This window comes from Chamaea fasciata, unplaced genomic scaffold (genome assembly GCF_029207755.1).
Source record: "Chamaea fasciata isolate MVZ Bird 193981 ecotype frontalis unplaced genomic scaffold, bChaFas1.0.hap1 SCAF_2, whole genome shotgun sequence".
In the NCBI taxonomy this organism is placed as follows: Eukaryota; Metazoa; Chordata; class Aves; order Passeriformes; family Sylviidae; genus Chamaea; species Chamaea fasciata.
In genome coordinates this window covers 114,643,737-114,665,508 of record NW_027094087.1, presented here as the reverse complement: position 1 = coordinate 114,665,508, position 21,772 = coordinate 114,643,737, and the positions used below count along the sequence as shown (strand labels likewise).

General features: G+C 40.9%; 1 protein-coding gene across 2 annotated transcripts in view; it reads right to left on the bottom strand.

Moving 5' to 3' along the window:
• HLCS (holocarboxylase synthetase) overlaps positions 1-21,772 on the bottom strand; it is a 113,503-nt gene that overhangs the window by 75,601 nt on the left and 16,130 nt on the right. For both annotated transcript variants that reach the window (XM_066177172.1, XM_066177173.1), the window contains exon 6: positions 3,829-4,100. In XM_066177172.1, coding sequence (XP_066033269.1) covers positions 3,829-4,100 — 272 coding nt within the window. The remainder of the gene's footprint in view (positions 1-3,828; positions 4,101-21,772) is intronic.

The window sequence follows — 21,772 nt, the reverse complement described above, 5'->3', positions numbered from 1 at the left end:
ATAAGGAGGATCACCAAAGCGCAAAGAGTAACTAAAAACATCACAAGGACTTGGAAAGCAAATTAAAAACCCCCCAGCCCTTAACGCAGTTTGCCAATCTCAGCTTGTTTGCCCCTGAAGTGCCATTCCCATCTCCTTCAATTAGACACTGGTTTTCCTTAACTCAGACCTGCATCAGCATCATCCGTATTTCAATCCAACTAAACCAAGAGTTTTCAAATGAAATGAGTCTCCATGCCCCCTTTCCAAAATTAGAGCTGCAGTTCAGTGTTTCAAACTTCAGCAGGATGAATCTGGAAAAGTAAAAGGGCACCGACAATGGAAAAGATTTTCTTCTGCAAAGCTTTTGGCCGTTTGGAAACTGTTTGTTCTCAACTGACATTTTATTTAAATATCCTATTCAGCAGTTATGAAAGGAACCTCAGCCCACATTTCACTTCCACTAAAATTCACCACTTTTGTGTCAAACTTTCCCCAACAATGGCACTTTGTGCTTCTTAAATACTGGGGAAAAGGGATCCACGATGGCATTTCACAGAGAATACATCCCATGCTGGCTTAGTCACGTGTAAATCAAATTTTCTGCCAACCAAAATACTGAAACAGGATCTAAGATATAGAATAAAACTGAAATTTCTATCTCATTAATTTAATTTTAACGAAATGCTCGTGAAACCATTCCAGCCAATTGGAAATATTAGAAATAGAAATGTTTCTTTGTTAATCTGAAGCCTTATGAGTGTAAGAAGCGTGTCTCTACAATGTAACACTTGTATCACTACACCAGATGCAGCCTCAAAAACAAGGGTTTCATTTGAAAACTTGCACTCCCAGGGATGCTCTTGAGGTGCCAGAGAAAGTGGGAACTGTTTTTGGCAAGGTTAACCTGGTCAGGTGGCATTCGGATAAACATCTGGGAAGAAAAGATTTCTGAAACTCACAGAAAGAATTTCCCTCTAGAGAAAAAGAACCCCAATATTTGGGGAGGATTTGAAATTTCAGTTTGAGAAATAAAAGCTGCAGTGCCTTAAAAATAGCCTGAAAGGACTTTTAACATGAAACCACAGAAGGAATATTGATCATTTAAAGCAACACACGACATTTGAAGGAATTTTTATTTGACAATTAGGCCAATGCCATTAAATTTTGGGTACCTACAGGTGAATTCCCACTCTGCTGTGACCTCAGGACACACAAACGCAGGCCAGGGACAGTACAGTGAGCACCAAAAAGCCCCAACCACCATCTGGAGAGCTAATGAACAATCAAGGGATCCCAAATTAAAACGACACAACTTTCCCTTAGAATCTTTAGGACAACACTGTCAAGTCCAATCTATTCCCTCGGCCTCCAGAATCAATTTTTCAAACTTTATGACAGGTCTAATAGTTCCCACCTGTTCCTCCTGCCTGACTTTTGACTGGCACGTTCCCAGCCAGGGTGGAAATGCAGACAAAGGCCTCTATTAGGCTCCGGCTGTTTCTCTACTGTGAGGTTGCTCAGCCATTAAATTAATTCCAGCCCCCTTTTTCCCTGCTCTTCCACCATTTTCCCCCATTTTTGGGAGGTATGGAAGTCTGGGGAGGTGGAAAAAGGAAGAGACCGAAGTTCGGCAGCCAGTCGGTGGGAGAGGTGCGAGAAAATGTGAAGTCACAGAAGTTAAACGCTGAATTTTTTGGGGGGTAATCTACCAATCAAACAATTTATGACAAATCCCACTCATTAAGTTCTTGAGGCGTCTGTGTATTTTGAACCATCAAAACTTGGTAAAATTTGAGAGAGTCAAATCGGGAAGAGACCCTAACAGAGTCCCTCAGGCAATGCCTGATTACACAAAGAAAGCGTCGCAAGGTTTTTCTGGGAATCCTGAAAGATCAATAAGAAACTATTATTTCTTCAAGCAAAGAGAATTATTTTTCCTGAGATGTGTTTCCCTTTCATTCAGAACTGACAATTGGACACAAGCACCACACACATATCCTAACAAATTCACACTGGCTCCTTTGGAAGCACCTTGAAAACCCGACAACTTCTTCCCTCAATTAAAATTACCTGATTCTTGCATCAATTTCTAGAGATTTACAAAATATTATCATTTAAAATCTCAAGGTTCTTCACTGAACTGCAAATCACAAGGATTACTTTATTCCAATATCCATGACAACAGAGTACTTGCAGCATCAACCATAATACTTAAAATAATTATTTAAACTTAACAAAATAAAGGTCTTTTTGTAAAATAATTTTTATCTAGAAGATATTATTAATAAATTATTATTTTTAATTCAAATTATAATCTAGGACCATCTTCCCAGCATAAGCCACTTATAGCCAGGACTTGTAGTTCACAACTTACCTGAAAATTTACCATTTAAGCCTCATCATGATGGGGGAAATCTTGAAGTCCTACATCTGTGAGCATTTCACTGTGTTTGGATTACTTAACATAAAAAAGGAACCTTTAAAGATATCCGAAAAACCACAACCACTACTCTTATCTCCCTTGCCCTGATAATTAATCATTCATAAATTGGTCAGATTTTAATTAGCTTGGTCCAAATAAAATCACAAAACTCTGAATTAAACACTTCGTTTCACTGAGATGTTGGAACAAAGTTACTGAGAGCCAAAAACCCACTGTGAGGGAAGAAACCTCTTGATTTATTCAATTATCACCAATTTCTTCACCAAGTCCTCCTTTCAACCCCGTGGGCTGAACATGCTGTGAGCACTAAAAATGAAGACGCAAATGCCACAAATAACTGTATTTCAGTAAAATAACTCCTCATGGCCTCTTATCAAACTAGCAAAAAATCTCTGCAAACTCAGCTGCAGGATGTAAATCTGGGGGAGAGGGTTGGCAAAATCAGAGAGCAACTTTTTTTTCTTTAATGTGTGGATGTTTGAATGGTTTGGAATTGAAATTTGTGTTTGCCCATAAAATGCAATTTAGGTTCTCAGCCTGAGAACTGAAGCCAATATTGTTGGTAAACTCATCAGGGACAACAATACTCAAAACAATTTAATTACCATTAAAGCAATAAAATCCCAAACGAAATTCCTGAGGTCGTTTTTCACCTGTAAAATACATCTGCAATTTCTGCAGATCAATTAACCCTGATACTCAAAACTAGCTGCCACAAGAATTTACAGCTGCAGGCTTGGAGTTTCTGTCCTGAAGAGCAACAAGTTCCCCAAGACAGTTTTTTCCATCAAATTTCCACTAAACACAACAGTACAGCCTTTGTACACAGACTCCAAGCTGAGATTTAGTACCTGTGATTTTCCTATCACTTAATCCCATTTAAACTCCCATGAACAACCTTCTCTAAGGTATCCCACAGCTCATTCACAAGGGTCATCTGTGTGATGCTGAAAGAACCTCTACCAGAACCCTAATCCGTGTTTTAAAAACCCAAACCGAGCACTAAAGAGCATTTTAGGGAAATATTCAGCAAAAAAAATGAAATGAGAGAAAACAGGAATGTTAAAATTAGGGGCACAACCTGCTTGGTACCTCTCTACTCAAGCAACAGGCTTAGGGAATAACTTGCACCAGAGAATGAATTTCATCTCCTAAACGTGAATATTTATTAAATTAAATTTTCTTATGGTGATGTGCAAAGGAAAAAAAAATTAAACTCCGCTACCAAGCAAAAAGCTGTCCCACTCAGCTTTCCTCACCCTATATGGCTCAGTATTTTATATATTATCAATTAATATCGTGTGAACATGAAGTCCTCTACTTTATGGTAACACTGTGTGTTACCGCAATTAGGAATTCCCAATCGGAAAGTTAATTCAGGATGCCCTGGATCCCCATCTTACCCATCCAGAAGATTCATGGTTGTCGTGGTCACCTCAGTGAAAAGGAGGATCTTTCCCAGCTTCTTGGTTTGGAGGTGCTGCTGGTAGGTCTCCAGGCTGAAATGCTGCGAGGAGAAACTGCCCATCTCCGTGATCACGGGCACCAGCGACGGAGTCACTTCCACTTTGGACTCACAGGACGAAACGAATTTCAGAGACACTTTGCTGGATGTCCTCAATCCCTCAGCATCCACGTTTCCCTCCAGCCACTTCAGGAAAGCAAGGTGGATTTCCTGCAGGCAAGGGCAATAAAATGAGAAAGACAGATCACCCCATGTGAAGACGCACGAGCATTCCTCCAAAAAGACTTTTATTCCAGCAATCTTCTACTTCAGAACAGGGAAATTGACTCCGTTTCCTCTTCAGAAACCAAGTTCTGCTGCTTATTCTAGTCCAGCCTGGCTTGACTACTTGACACTGTCCTAGAGCTGAGGTCACTCTCCTTTGAAGATTAATTAACCTTAATTTTTAATTAATTTTTCTCTCTAGCAGGGCTTGTGGTGGTCTTCCTACATCCTGAAGCATGGAGTGCACGCCTTCATCTGCATCTTGCAGGCTCCTCAACATGCTGAGATCCTCTGCTGGAAGAAGCCCTTTAGTCCATCACTAAGACTCCATTTAAAGGCTGAACCAGCAGTTAAAAAGAACATTTACTGATTTCTCAGCGGAGTATTTGCTAGAACAGCTCATACCTTCAGCTAAGGGATGATTCACTATTAGTACTCATGTGGCGACACCCTGAAACAACTGCTCCACATTCACTCCTTCTGGAGATAACTAATTCTGCTTCGAGAGGTTTGATATGAAATGTTTGTCGCACCTTTAGGAACAGCCACAAAGATTCTGGGACTTTTTGCTCAGTGTGCAGCTTAAATTTCAGAGAGTTGAAGTTGTCTTTTATGTGATCAATGAAACCACAAAAAACCGTAGTTTCAATTTGACTGGAAATAAGGCACTAGTGATTCTTGCCCTCAAATTGCCAAGAGGAAGAGCTCTGACTTTTACAGAAGAAGGTCCTAACCAAACCCACACCCCTCACTCCCATCCCTGCTGCACCTGGGAACGGGAACACATTTCCTGTGTGAGTGCTGAAGGCAGGACTAAGCTCTCCTGCCCTTGAACAAGACATCTCTGAGCTCCAGCCCAACTTTTCAAAACCCACAAACCACAAACTGAGAGCAAACTTCCCATGAACAGTTATCTGTCCAAGGAAAGTCTCCTCTTTTCCACATCCCACTGCTCTACCTGGAGAAGGAATGAGTGCTCCTGCTCCTCACACCTTCCTCTGGATTTCCACCCCCAGGAATGACCTGTTCTCACATTTCACAGCCTTTGCTGCCTGTGCTGAGTGTTGAACCTGCAGCACCAGTGGCAGAGCAGGACACAAAGAAAAGAAGAATTTTTTTTTTTTCCCCAAATCCTGTCAAGCACTTGGTTCCAAACCCCAGGACAACCTAAGAGAGACTCAGCAGCTAAATTTTAGTTACAGAGAAATTACTCCTCGTATCTTGCTTTCCTAAAGCTCCCTCTGAATATTTTCTGTCTAAACTCTTGGATAAAATATCTTTAAATATTTCTTTTCCCCCCCTTTCATTCTTTTTTTTTTTGCTCTGCATCATAAATGATGATGTGATGATGATTAAAAGGTTTTGTGAGCATTTCTTTGACTTGCACCTTCACTCAGTGTAACACCAGAGCTCTGACAGAATAAATAAATTCCTTACACGTTATCCTACTTGTTTTACATACCCCGCAGTAACTGATTGGCTGTAACTGATATTTAGAAAAATTACAGCTTTCATTTCTGTCAGGGAGAACATGGAAACACTGTGCTCAATCACAGAGTGCTTTCCCCTCGCTTTCCAAACACAGAAATTCACTCCAGCAGCACTGGATGTGCAAGTCCCACATGCACAGAAACGGAATTTTAACTCACCTAAGGATGGGTTTACAGTCTGGCAGAAATTAAGTCACAAAATAAAGGTGACTAAAGTGCGACGACATTGCGAATAAATAATGAAAGTGCTTGAGGCTGTGTCAGAAATTGCGATGTGTTTTGGCCACAGAATATTTTCTGGAGAGAATAAAATAGCACCTATTTCTGTGTGATGTTCCATTATTACAGATGTGCCACGCAATCCCAACCGTTTACTCTCCTGAGTATATTATTTCAAGTGATTTTTCCCCGGAGATTTTAGGCAAACTTCTTGATTTCGCTGCTTCTAACACATCCTGAACCATTTAAGAATTGTTACATGTGTTTAATTCTCAGGCTAATTTCCCCCATCATGCCCATGAGCTTATTGAGCTGATCAAAAACATAAACACATCATCAAGGACGGGGATTTCTACAAATTCCTAAGAAAATATGGGTTTCCACGTTTAACAAAGTTGCAAGCGCTGGTCACAGTAGAAAAATGTATTTTTGCTGTAAGAACTTCTTTCACACACACAAAGTTTCAGGAGTGCTGAGCCAGTGAGCTGTCCCTAAAATTACACTGGCACAGAAAAAAATAACATTATTGCGCAATGAAATAAACTTGTATGTGGAGTCAGGGTTAATTTCTGCCTCAACTTCATTGAACAGGAATATAATCATGTCAGAACTGTGTGAGAGGCTGAAGATCCAGCTGGAATTCCCAACCTCTCCTATTCTTAATTTTTACTGTAACGACTTCCTTCATACAAAGTTCCAGGAACATGGATGCTGAGCCAGTGAGCTGTCTCTAAAATTACGTTGGCACAGAAAAAAAATAACATTATTGCACAATGAAATAAACTTATACGTGGAGTCAGGGTTAATTTCTGCCTCAACTCCATTGAAGAGGAATATAATCATGTCAGAAGTGTGTGACTGAAGCTGAGGATCCAGCTGGAATTGCCAACCTCTCTTATTCCAGCAGCATCCGCCGTTCTGCAGCAGCCTCTGGCGGCCACTGACAGGAGAAGTGTTGGGCTCGGGAAGCTCCGGGACACCTCTGGGAGCAGCCCAGGCATCCAGCACAGGGCAGGGAACACCCAAACTGCTGGACACGGCTCTCCCTGGCCATCATGGCAATCCTGGAAGATGCTGCTCCAAGCTTGAAGGGATTGTGGAATCCCAGAAGCTGCAGCTGTTCCATGTTGAGGCTCTGACAGGATCTGCAGCTCCTCACACACACACACCCCATCAGGGCAAATCTGGATTTCACAACCTACCAGCGACACGCTCTGCAAATTTAATAACTAAACTGGCTGTGGGGCGGCGCAAATAAATTCTGAAACTGTTCTTCGTCAGCTTTGGGCAGGAGAACTGAAGCCAAACCAAATGAAATTCCATGAATACAGAATCCCAGCAGGCTTTGGAAGGGATTTTAAGGATCATCCAGTGCCACCCCAGCCATGGCAGGGACACCTTGCACTGCCCCAGGCTGCTCCAAGCCCCAGTGTCCAACCTGGCCTTGGACATTTCCAGGGGTGGTGAATCCCCAAAATCCCTGGGCACGCTGTGCCAGGGCCTCCACACCCTCCCAGGGAATAATTTCTTCCTAATATCTAATTTAATCCTGTCCTCCTTCCTCCTAAAGCCATTATTTCCCATCAAACTGTGAGGTTTTTTTCTTCCAACCACACTTTTCAAAAGTCCATTCCCTAAAGCAAAGATATTCCCTTCTTTCTCCAAGTAAGAATTAGAATTCACATCCCAACCCAACAGTTCGGTGACAGGAGAGCTACTCAGCTTTTCACAGTTAAAATATTAATCTACAAGTTTAATATTTATAAGAAAACATTTCTACCTGTATTTTAAATGGTTAAAAACATTTAATTTCAATGCACTATTTTTAAAAAAGTCATCAAAAGCAGAAAAGCTCTGCACCAACAGAAACTACCCAACACCTCTCACTAATAAATTCTCCACGCGCCAAAGCTCAATTTAAATCTTTAAAAAGAGAACCAAGGAGAGATTGGGAATTTCCAATCTGGTACCCAGGGACACACCGGGAGAATTCTGATTTGTCAGGCTGAGAGCGGCACTGACTGGAAAGCTCTGAGCAAGAAGGGAGATGCAGAGGACAGTAATTCCCAAAATTCCCAGGAAGACCAGGTGAAGCTACTGCACACTCAGCTCCCCCACTCATCAGCACAAATTGCGGCAACTGTGACATAAAAAAGGAAGAGCAAAAAGCTGGATTTTATTTATGGTTTCACATCTGCTTTCTATAATTTTAAGAGTTTGGTCAGGTGTGTGCAGAATCTGCTCCGTAACAGGAGTTTGCTCTCGCTGCTTAAAATTCTTTTTAATTTCATAATCATTAAGTTTCACTTTTCCCCAGCGCTCACTTAGGAGGTCGAGACTGAACAACGAGGAGGAAAGAGGGAGACAAAAACCAGCTGCATCTGGAGCCTTCTCTGTTGTAGTATAAAATAACACAAAATTACAGCTCCTGATGGAGAAGATTTTATTTGCACCTGGGCTCTGTCAAACGACGAGAGTTCTGCAATAAGAGCACATGAACTCCCAGTTAGGACGGCTGAAAACAACCCCAAATCCAAGACTTTATTCTTACAATCTGTTTATATAGATAGGATTTGGATGTGGGGGTTTTTTTTTATTTTATTTTTATCTGTATGTTCATAAACGCGATTTCTCTCTCACTGGGCAGATTTGGGAGCTGCTCTTTTCCTACCAAACTCCAACGATGGGCCTGAAACTCCCTATCAATGGAATTCTTTGTTAAGACAAAATTCACTCCCAGCCTAAAATTCATTTGGTTCCTATTAAAAAACGCGGAGGCGAAACGAAACGAGGGCTAAAAATACAATGCCATAAAGCAAACGTTTTCCATCAGCTCCCTCCTCTCTTGCGAGGGAAAAGGAGATGATTTGAACCGCGATGCTCTACCTGAACACTCAATATTGGGATTAAAATATTGCACTTCAGCTGTGCTCGTGAAGCGAGGCCAAATACTCACTTTCTGAGGACACAGAACATGATTTCAAAACTGTTTCTTCCCTTCCCTTGTATAAAATCTCATGATTTCCAATCAACTACCTGTATTTTTGAGAAGTTTCCAGTTGATGCACTGATTCATGCATGGTGATCTATATACATATATTTAATATTATATATATATATTTTAAGTATATATATGTTTATATATTTTATATGTATTTTATATATACACAGACACACAGATATATACACACACCTTTTTTTAATGCCTATATTTTTAAACTGCAAGCAAGTGAGGATTACACAGGCATAAAGCACCAAATTTTTAGAGGAGCCTGTCTGGAGTAAAACCAGACATCACACCTCCAATATGACTAAAATCTGCTTTTTTTTTTTTCCCCCCCCAGAATTGCCTGCTCCCAATGGAGCATTATACAATCCAAAGAGGCTCTCAAATGTATATATTTCATCCCTGAGGATCCTCTATTAGCACTGATAGGAAAGGAAATATTTTAATCAAGGGTTGTGCTTTTGAGCTCAACTTGAAATATAAAAATTCACACACATACAGATAAAAAATAACTCCACGTCCTCCTTGTCTTACATGGCTTTGCTCAACTGCCTTGTAGGTTTCAAGGTGTTAAACTTAAATTAACCGCAGGAGAGCTTCCACAGCATCTCCTGGATCCAACAGAAATTATATTTACCATGGCCAAAACAAAAATCTTAAAAGCATGTATCTAAACATGGAAACATATAAATATATTTACTGTAAATACACATAATATGAAGAAAAATTATGTTATCTACTACCCTTATTAATTTCCAACCCTACCTTTGAATGAGGTTTTGTAAAATACGACACATTACATTTACTACCTCAATCTTTCACTAGAATACATTGTTTTCCCCTAAAAACAAAGCACAACGGCTTCGCCTCTGGGAAGAGTGGAGAAATGAGGGAAATAAAAAAAACAAGATGCAAAAATTTGACGGAGAAATGAGGAAAGATCATCACTTGGTGATCACAGAGAAAGCGGAGAGGATGAAGAATGGGCATTAGATCGACAATAACAACAACAAAACAACAACAGTAATAATAATAATAGTAGTAATAATAACTTCAATGCTAATGGCATTAATATTTAATAACACTCCCAAACTGCACATTCATGCCTGGAGTCCTCAGGCGTGAAACAAAGGGAACAAACAGAACTTTTAAACACAAAAAAACCTCTTTACAACACAACCAGAATCGGGAAATACAGGAAGTACTCAAATTAATCCAGGTTTTTAGGAAGTTTTTAAAAAACTCTTTTAATATTAACCGTTGACTATTAATTTCAGGCCATTATTTTCGCCAGTGGTGTTTTAGTTCACAGGGTAAAACCCTTTTAAATCCCCAGTTCTCCACTGCCTCCTTTCCCCACGGCCTGAAGAACTTCATAAAGATTTTATTGTCCTACAACTGAGGCACATTTTCATTTCATGTTCTCATGAACTGGAGCTACTTGGCTGGTACTCGCTGCGCATTCCCAGGATTCTGCACAGCCTGGAAATCTGTTTCAGTTTATTAATAATATTTTTATATTTCCTAAACCGAGGCACGGTGCAAACCAGGAGATTTGGAGTGCACAAAGCACAGAGGAACATTCAGAAAGATGGCAGGGTTGGTGACTTTCTGAATTCCCAACCAAGCTGATTTTTAGGGGTTTCCAGAGGTTATTTTGGGTTTGGGTGACTATTTAGCTGAAGAGAGGCAGAAAAAGCTCATCATTTCTGAAAGATCATTCCAGCGACTTCGTCAAGTGCCTTATTTCTGTCTCCACTCTTCAGCGTGGTTTTAAAAACAAGTATTGCATTACATAAACACAGTGAGTGCATCATCCCAGCTGAAACAGCCACGGAGAGGAGTGGATCCATTCGCCCAACTGATATGTGGAATACTTCATCCAAAAAAGGGCAAGATTTTTAACAAAGTGCTGCAAGGTACCCTTATCCTCTTTATTGCAGCCCCATCGCTTTGAACACGAAGCATCTTAGATTTCAACCCACTCCTGGACTACGTGCCCAGCACCTGCTCATAAATCCCTGCCTAAATCTGAATCCAAAATTCAATTTAGCTTTAAAAAGTGCCATGTGTAGGCAGAAAATTCATTTCTCCAACGGGGAGCAGAGCCCAGGACAGGATTCCACAACTGATAAAAACTAAGTCAGGATAACTCACTTTTTGTAGAGAAAACAATGAAAGATCAGAGTCAACAGGTTAAAAAGAACACGAAATAAATTTGGCTCTTCACACCAAGTTTGTTTGACCTGCATCTCTCCTGGCTTTAGCAGAGCATTCCACTTGGGAATTGGGATGCCAGAAGGAGGATGGGAAGAGGTGCTGGAGCTTTGCTCAGCACAAACCCAACTTGAGGGGAGGAACGAGGAGGAGGAGGAGGCTGTAAGGTGCATCCCAGATTCTGCTCCCTTCCCCTCCTCAGCTGCAGCCGAACAGTCTGGAAACAATCTTCCCCAGCAGCTGCTCTCATCAACAAACTGTTTATTGTAAGAAAGTGCCTGGGTCAAAGGCTAAACGTCATCCAGAACTGAAAGCGTAGCTGTAAAAAAAAAAAAAAAAAAAAAAAAAACCCCAAGAAAAATCCTGGGGCCGTCCATGCATGCAGAAAAAAAAGCCCATGACACTGGGAAGGGAACCATATTCCATCTGAAAGGCCACCAGTCTACTTAAATAAAAACACCTTCACTTGGCGGAGCGAAATTAAGTGGATTTTAGGACACTGCGCTCGTCGCTCGCGCGGATTTTGAGCCCTACTCGAGGTCTCTGCTAAAACCAGAATTTACAGCTCAGTCTGCATCCCGTGGTGAAAAAGAGCAAAACTGGAGTTGTGTTAAAATATTCTAGAATGTTTTATTGGTGCTAAGTCAGCTTCACATCCACATACAACAATCAAGTAAGGATTTCTCTGACTTATTAGAAATTCACCATCGATGCGTTACACAAAAATCCAAGTTTAGGCTCGGTATCAGTAAATGATAAAATTTTATTTTAAAGCACAGGACACTAAAAATCACAGGGGAAAAAAAAAAATCTCCTTTAGCAGCGTGCAGCTTTGAATGTCAGAAATTAAAGAGCAGCTCTGAGAGGGGAACTGGTCCCGCAGCAGCCCCGTAATTGGGACACGTTTGCCGCCCCGGGCCATAAATCTGCTTTGGAGGGGAAAGGACCCAGAGGAACAAGGTCCACCTTTGACACAACATCACCACGTAACATTTCACCAAAAGGCTGATAAATCAGAGCTGGGCGAGGTGCTGATTTATCCTACCAGGAAAAAAGGCGTGAGAAATTACGGCTCAGGGCGTTTAATTCTTCGTGACACCTACTTTGTAACAAAAATTGTTATTTTTTTTCTGAAGGGAAAGTCTCCAGTAAATTAAACCTAGCTGCAACTGGGGCTAAAAATAAGCCTAGGCAGAAAGACGTTCCACTTTTACATTAAAATCTGAGCATTCATGCATATTAAAGTGGGTTGATTTTTTTTTTTAAATTACATAATCAAAGTCATGTTTGGAAGAATAAATTAAGATATAAATCTAACCCAAAATGCTGTACACACATATATGTATTAAATTACTCTCAAAAGTATTCTGTATGGACCAGGAAAAAAAAAAATACAGAAGAATTTTGTTCTCAGCTAATAGGGCAATAAATTAGATGCAATATATTCAGCAGCTAAAGCCAGCTCTCTGAAACAGCGATCATATAATACTATTTTTATTTGGTACCAAAACTTTTCTTTTTTTTTAAATACTAACAACAAAATTGTTTGTTGAAAACCTTGGAATTAGCAGCAGAATGATTAAAGTCAACAAAACCTAAGAAAATATTTTTTCTTCGCACTGATAACACCCGACTCTTGGCTGAAGGTTTTCCAGCAGGTTTGTTTTGCCTTTCGGCAGCGTTAACACACATCAAATGTGAATGAATTTAGTGTTCCTGAATATGAAACAGCAGCACAGGAGCCAAAGATTCCCCTCTTAGCACTGTAAACACGCTTTAAAACTCCAACAAGCTTTCAGCTGGACCTCATTTTTGCCTCTTCTGAGGGGGAAAATAAAAAACCTTCCCCACTCTGTCCCACTTGGAGGGGTTTTGGAGCTAAAGAAATGTCTGTAGCTGCCATGAACTAATTTTTATTTAAGATCTCTTTGCTAATCAAAGATACTTTAAAAAACTTAACACGACAGCACGGGATTTTTTTTTAATTTAAAACCCAATTAAAATAAATTCAACCTGCTTTTTATTTAGCAGAGCATCCAAGAAGCTTCATGCTTCAAAAACACATCGTATTTCCGCAATATACGTTTCTTTTGTGTATACAGCAACATAAAACTTGGACAGCGAAGAGAGAACCCTGACAGAAGCCTCACTAATGCCCAGTTTATCAGAAATGAATAATTTTTTCCTTACAAAACACGGTTGAAAATGCAGTATTTAAACACAGCATTCACACAAGGCTCAGCTGTGAGAATGGATGGTACAAATTCCATTTACAGCCATCCCCAGCTGTAAACGTGAGGGTTTTAACCTGTTGGAATTATTTTCTCCTTGTTCGGCCTTTTCAGATTTAACACTTTCTCCTGCTGGGACTGAACCTTGTTCAGAGCAAAAGGAGTAAAACGTTTCCCTCAGAGGAAACCCTGGAAAGCGGAGATCCAATCCTACGCCGCACTTTGGATTTCAGCATCCAAGAATCCGCTCCATAGGAGCTGAAAGTATTTCAGGGAGAAACGGGGAAAGAAACGCCTCAAATTTAATTTCTCCTTTCGAGCTGGACATAAAACTTCTTTAACACTTACAAAATAAAGTCAAATTTTATGGAACAAACCCAGGGTTTTGCCTCAAATCCAACACACCGTGAGCTCCTACTCCACAAGGCCACGTTTGGATTGCCACGTTTGGATTGCCACGTTTGGATTGCCACGTTTGGATTGCCACGTTTGGATTGCCACGTTTGGATTTCCTCGTTTGGATTTCCTCGTTTGGATTTCCTCGTTTGGATTGCCACGTCTGGATTGCCACGTTTGGATTTCCAGTTTGGATTTCCTCGTTTGGATTTCCTCGTTTGGATTGCCACGTTTGGATTGCCATGTCTGGATTTCCAGTTTGGATTGCCACGTTTGGATTGCCACGTTTGGATTGCCACGTTTGGATTTCCTCGTTTGGATTGCCACGTTTGGATTGCCACGTTTGGATTGCCACGTTTGGATTTCCTCGTCTGGATTTCCAGTTTGGATTGCCACGTTTGGATTTCCAGTTTGGATTGCCACGTTTGGATTTCCACGTTTGGATTGCCACATCTGGATTTCCTCATCTGGATTGCCACATCTGGATTGCCACGTCTGGATTGCCATGTTTGGATTGCCACGTTTGGATTGCCACATCCAAATGAAAGCACAGCACCGAAATCCAGGATTTTGGGAAAAAAGGAACTCAAAGAATCAGACAAGGTTGAGGCAGACCCAAACACAGGCAGGGAGGAGCATTTCTGACAACGGCACGTTCTTTATTCTGCAGGATTTGGGATTCTCCTGTTTTTTTCCCTGAGGATAACCACCTGTCTCTGCCCCTGCAGATATTTGTGCTGCACCGCTGGGAACAGGAGTTAATCCAAAGTGCAACACTCCCCAAAGAGAACTCGACCAAACCAATCCACAGTGTCTGCAAACATCACTCACTCCTGTTTTTTAGGACTCATCCGAATTGCACACCCATAAAAGATGATTTTTCACACTAAAATTTTGTATTAATCCAGGCAAGGATTCGCTTCGCTTCATTCTCTCCAGGTTCTCGACTTCAGAAGTGAATTTTTTTCAGTCCTTGCTTCTGAAAGACTGTCCTGACCTTGGCTATTTTTCTTTTGAGCGTCACAAAAAGATCCAAAAGTTTTAATTTTGCCACAAATCCACTCCAAGGATAAACTTAAATCTGATGAAATACGAACCAACTTTGTTGAAAATCATTACATTACAATAAATAGTCCCAAATTGAAGAGGTAACTTCTAAAAATGAATTGTCCTGAAGGAAAAAGTTTCAGGGATGCCTTAGTTCAGTACTAAAATGCTAAAAAAGGAGTTTAAAGTGCACTTCCAGAGAGATGCACACAAACTAATGCACTCAAACCAGATAAAATCTGTATCAATAGGTGACATCTAGAGATTAATTTCTCCTTGGTTAAATAAGGACAGTTTGGATCTAAACATAATTGCTGGAAACTGTGAGCAAAACAATTACTATTTAATTTTGAGTTTGAAGCTGAAATGCGCTTTCAGTTTGCCAAACCAGTGAAAAAAAACCCATCAGGATTTGTGACAGTGGCTGTGAAAGGCAAATTCTACCAGCAATTTATCAAATTTGATAAATTATCAAATTTCAGCCCAGCAAATTATCAAATGCTTCTAAGAGGAAGAAATGTCCTTGAACAGACGGAGAGGTTTTCTTTTTCTATGGAGCAATAAGGGCAGCAATAATTATAATGAAGTTTAATGCAGTTCAAAAATGTCTCATCTGGGCTGCAAATTAAACAGAGTGGATTGTGTAGGATAGAAAAAAAGCTCGGAAATATTTAGAGAAAAATCCACTTCCACCCCCAGAAGTGCTGCAGAGATACCAAAAGCAAACACTTCTATTTTCTGGATATTCCGAAATACTGTTCTGCAACACCAAATCCAACATGGGTTTTAATATCAACATTACAACAAATTATTATCAGTATCTGTTAATAACAGTATGTGTTATTAACATCAATATGGCTGAAACACACAGAAGGAAAAACCTCCCACAGCTGCACAGAGCTCCCAACGAAGTTCATTCAAAATAATGACAGAAATATTCTAAAGGCAGAGGAAGAGTTTTAAATGTTTCCAGGTATTTCTAACAAAAACCATGGAAATTCAAATATTGATTTTAATTTGCAGCTCACACAGCTTACGGTAACTTTGGGAAAGTGCCCCTCTCTCCCAGGAAGCAAAAAAAATAAGAATTACCATTTGTTTTCAGCTACTGCATTTTCTTTTCCATCAGCAAATTATTGTACTGAGATACCAACACCTAAAGCACAGTGAAAAAAATGGAAAATAACCAGATAAAAGTTCTCCCTGACAGGGAGTTGTGGTACATTCACTAGTCCTAAAACCAACAATTCCGTCTTCGAAAGCAGAAATGTCTTCCAGACCAGAAAAATGCACGGGTAATTGCTCACTTCATGTAATAAGTTCTAAAGTCAAAACATGCCAGATGCAATTTTTTTATTTAGACCTTGACAATCGCGCATCAAAACACAATTATTGTTCCTTATCTTGCAAGAGAATTTCAGAAATACCTCCTGGAACTAATTTGCATCGATTCTGACTCCATGGAAATGTTGAGATACGCTCCCACAAAATAAAGTTTTTAAAACTCTTGAGGATCTGAAGATGTTTTTCAGTTCCTAAAACTTGGCTTCATTCCATAAGCAGGGAACATCCAGGCACAGCTCTTAAAATGAGACACTTTCCCCAACTGAACGCTGCTCTTCCTTTCAATCATTTTAATCATGAGACCAATGTAACTTTTGATACTTTCATTATGACCTGTTCATCAGCTGAATGGTAAATCACGAAAGAAATTTGTGATTAATTTCTTTGTTGCAAGTGGAACATCAAAAAACGAGGAGCCATAAGTGAATTCAGTTAATGTGGTTCAGTAATCCACATTAATATCCATATATATATCCATAATCTCTCTCTCTTTCTCTGAGCAAAGGAAAACAGCTTTATTTTTATTTAGCTTCTCTGCCTGAAGTTGTTGAGACAAGGAATTCCGTAAGGAAGTCTATATTCAAGGGGAAGATGCTGAACTAAAAATTTACATGTGGGTTGTCTGTCCAGCAAACGTTTCGAGACTCAGCAATCTGTGAACCCACTCCAAAAGGAATTTGGTTTCTAAATGATCTAAGCTACAAATTTAAGTTCTCACCACGTGCAAAAATCATCATAAATTTATTACAATTAACGCTCTCAAGAAAATATTCTTTTCCGTGTTAAAAGCTCCACGATACTGATCCTGCTAAGGCTTGGCTCTTGCTATTATTTTAATTATATATTTATTTAGGTTTTTTACAGATTAAGAAATGCATTTTGACATGTTTTCTGAAGTAGTTCTTAAAACATTCCTTAGACAAATACAGCAGCACGATTTAGTGCAGACTTGAGAAACAACACACAGACTAGAGCAGGAAAGTGATTCCCAATAAAACAAGCCGTAAAACCCCAACGTTGTCCCACATTTTAGTGGAACCATCAGTCCAAAGTAGCACGATTTTTATAGCCCAAATTATGAGACATGTACAAAACAACCAGCAGCTGTAGGGAACGCTAGAAAACGCAGTAATAAAGTTATTTTCTCCATGTTCGAGTCTTACTCCTTACCTCTGCTCTTCGGCTGTTGCCCCATTCCCCTCTCTCCTCCTCCCACACGGCCTCTGCTTTTTCATCTGCTATCAAACCAGACCCACCAGCTCTTCCTCCTGCATTTTTTCCTCTTCCCCCCACCCCCCTTCCCAAAAAAAAAAAAAAGTCCTTATCCTCATCAGTCAAGGAGCATGCTCTGATTTACACACTCCATGGAGAACTCTCATCCCAACTTTTCTCAGGGCTGGAGATTCTTCTCTGGTCTCCTCTGGGTCTCCGGCACTTGACTCACTTTTATTATCTTGTGTGTTTAGTAACAAATAGGTAAAGAAAGGAGATAATTTCTGAAACTTGAGGTGGCCAATACGACTAATGGAATAAAATTATTCACAGATGTAAATAATCACATATTTTTAACCATATTAACACACATATAGACACGTACACAAGACTGTATATAGAATTATGGAATTACACAGGTGCAGGGCCAAACTTCATCCCAGCTGTGGATCCTCTAGGGAATGCTGGCAGAGATAAAACTGAAATTCCTGAAATTAAATCACTTCATCCTGAGAAGAGCAGCTCTGGATGATCTAATGGTAAAACACAGGTCGCCCTGATGGACCTTTACACAGGACACTTTTCCTGGTAGAAGAAAAACACATGCACCACGAAAACTGACAGCACAAGATGTATTCCGATTGTTTTTGTTTTGTTTTTTGTCCTTCTGAGAAAACCTAGCCTCGATATTCCTGTAAATCCTTTGTCCCTCGTGTCACCAGTCCAAGTGCCAAGTGAGTGGTTTATTAAAGTGGAACACGTTCTGTTTGTTGGGAACACCCACTGCAACCCCCCCCCCAAAAAACAAGAGCTTTCACAGGACACTGGCAGTAGAAACCACTGCAAACTTTGTGATTTCAGCTAACAGCTGCTCTTTAATCAGCTTTTCACTCTAAGAACTGCATCGTGTCAGCCAGATAGGCACATGCCAAATTCCACTGCCCCTGCACCTGGAATTTCCCGATTTCCTCAACATGTCAGAAACCGTGGCTGGAAATGAACTGTCAAAGGAGAAATGCAACAGAATGTCTAAGGCAATCCCTTCCCCACCAACTGCTGGCACATGTCACACCTGAGAACGGGTTTTTTTGGAGCCTTTGCCCAGTGACAAACTCTGATCACACCACTTTTAAATCAGTAACCCAAAGTAAACTCCCATCTTAATTCTCCAGAATAAATCCAGCTGGATAAACTTCAATAATAAACTTTGTGTTGTAGACCATTTTTTTTTTCCCGGTAACATTCCTGAATAACTCAATTGTCAAAGGAATAAAATGCATATCCAGAAGACCTGAGTGTTGTAAACGCAGTGTTTCAAAAGGAGCTGAAGTTTGCAGGTTTTTTGTTTTTTGAAGAGTGATATAAGAAGATGCTTCTATTTCCTCTAGGTTAAATCCATTTATTTATCTACACATTTAATTTATTTATCTACACATCCCTTTAATTAAAACATATGTTAATTAAGGATATACTCTGACCATAACTGGCTTAGAAGTGAAGCTCCAAAAGGAGCCCTAATGAAACTGTCAGACAAGCACTGCAACAATTTCCCATTGTGGGAAGGAGGCGTCATTTCTGAGCAATGGTAACTCGAGAGGATCCCCGGGCTCCAGCTGATGCCAAGCCTGCTCTCATTTTCCCAGCCTCACTTCCATAAATTAGCTGCAGGCCCCGTGGACACTCAGGGAATCTTGAGGGGTTTTTGGGGTTTTTTTTTTCTGTTTGGAAATCCTCCACTTTTGTCCGATCTTTACCAGCGAGGTCAGAGCGGTGCCAAATGGCCGCGGGGTTTATCACAAGTCAGGGATTGCTGCTCTCCAAAATCCCCCATCTGCTCCAGGGCAGCCCTGACTCCAAGGGCTTTGTCAGGAGCGCTGGAACAAAATCCACAGCCAGCCACTTGAAGTGCAGCCCTCACACCGAGGCAGAGTGTGACACCTGAACTGGGATCGATCTGCCACCGAGGGTTTGACTATTTCAATTCAGATCCCCATCACAAACTCCAAGATAAAACTAAGAAAACTCAGCCTCACCACTCTGCTGAGTAACCTGTACTCAAGGAATGCCCAGGCCTGGTGCTGCTCTCTGTCATCTCAAGAGTGAGAAACCAGCAGCAGACCGAGATCACAAATGTTTTAAATATAGATTACATAAGCCATTCTGGGGGCATAATGAAATTTTCCATTCTCTCCAGTACAGAGGGAAAGTGGTTGTGAAGTATCATGCACACTGACTGGAAGCCAGCCTTGAAACATGAGAGAATCCAATTCCATGAGTGGCACTTTGGTCAGATGCCAGCACATCATAATTTCACATCAGAGCGAGCTCCACACAAAGATTAAATGCTACTCGGTACAAAAGGCATTAACTTTTAGTTCTCACAGCAGCATCAAGACCCTTTTTACGGAGATTGTGACAAACAACGTATTTTCTTTCACTCCTCAAAGCTTCCTGCGTTTTCCAAAGGATCCTCAAAAGGATTTATTGAATCAATACACGGCCCAAAAGTTGTTTACAAACCATAATGCAAAGTAAGAATGCTGTTCGTTATTAAGTGCCTACAAGTGTTGTTTAACAGGAACAGCATGTTTGTTGCCATCCTGCAGAATCAAAACAAAATTTGAAGTAGAGATGTGTAAAATAAAGGCAATGTGTGCCAGATTTCTCTTTCCCTCTCCCCTAAAGACTTGGGAAATATTCCCTGAAGATAAACAGCAAAAAAAAAAAAAAAAAAAAAGAAAAAAAGAAAAGGTTATCTTTAACCACCACCTGGAATTACTTGGCTCCACCTTTGGAATTCCCTTCATCTCCCATCGAGGTTTCTCAATTGGAAATGTTTTACTGTATTCTGAGACTACAGGCCATCGACTCCAGTGGAATTACAAAGGCTGGTTTAAAAATAAGGAAATATTATACAGGGCAGTTGCTGCAAACATGTAAAGATATTTTAATGCAAATCTATACACAACACACAATGCATAAAATGCTTTCCATCCCTCCCTTCTTTTTCCCCTTGAAATCCAGCTCAGAAGTGTCCCCTGCTGGCAAACACCTGCCCCTCACTACAGAGAGGTAGGAAAAAGCCTCGAGTGCATCCAGCTTCGGGAGCACCAGAGATTCCTGGTGATTTTAGCAGAATGACAACACCGATGTGGCTCAGCTGGGCAGGGACACTGGTGAATGCACTGGGAATAGCTGCAGCATCCCAGCTTTTCCTCCAAAAAAACAGCTCCAGGAAAAAGACAGAGCAAAGTTTTGAGTGAACAAATTAGGAGATAATCCGGCCTTCTAATAATTAGAGAATTCCAGAATGGATTGGGTTCGGAGGGACCTTAAAGATGATCCAGTGCCACCCCTGCCATGGCAGGGACACCTCCCACTCTCCCAGGCTGCTCCAAGCTCCAATGTCCAACCTGGCCTTGGGCACTGCCAGGGATCCAGGGGCAGCCACAGCAAATCTGGGAATTCCATCCCAGACCCTCCCCACCCTCCCAGGGAACAATTCCTGCCCAATCTCCCATCCAGCCCTGCCTTCCTTCACCTTCAAGCCATATTTACAGGAAGTATCAGGAACAAAGCTCATGTGTCAGTCAAATCCTGTTTCCCGCCAGGTTAACCAATCTCTCAGCTGACCACTTGAATTTTTGTCTCACAAATCACTAAAAAGCCTTTTATGGTTTTGCAGCCAGGTTGCACTACAGGGTTGGTTAAAAAGTTACCCCTGAACAAAGAGCCAAGGGAATTTTCTTGAAAAACTTTCTTGTGACTGTGTCATTAGTCCTCATCAGCATCTCCATGCCGTCTACCTGCAGTCACTATCACTATTCCTGATATCATGGAATCACCAGGGTGGGAAGAGCCCCTGAGGATCATCCAGTGCCACCAGCATCAGCCAACCCCTGTCCCCAAGGGCCACCTCCAGACTCCTCCTGAACACTCCCACACACAGTGACTCCAAACCTCCCTGGGCAGCTCATCCCAAGGCCTGAGCACTGTGCCAGGGAAATTTCCTTGCCCAATCTCCACCCTGAGCCTCCCCTGGTGCAATTTGAGGCCATTTCCTCTCCTCCTTTCCCTGCCCCTCCTGGCAGGGACTTGTGCAGAGCCACCAGGTCCCCCCTGAGCCTCCTTTGCTCCAGCTGCTCCTCCCAGGACAGCTTTTCCAGACCCTTCTCACCTCCATTCTCCTTCTCAGGACCCAGGCTAAAGGGGGTTTTTTGTTTCAGAACAAAACAATTTTTCAAGGCAAGGTGTTAATTTAATGTCCCTCAGTGATCCAAGCAAGCTCTTTGCATCTGAAGAAAGCCATGAAAAGGAAACTCTCTTTCCTTGAAAGATATTTTCATTTCTAGCCAAGAAACCAACTCGGAAAAGCTTTCAAGTATAAAGGTTTTGGCTCATTTCAAATAATAAACATAATATAGAAAAAAAAATGTTAGACACAAATGGTTTATC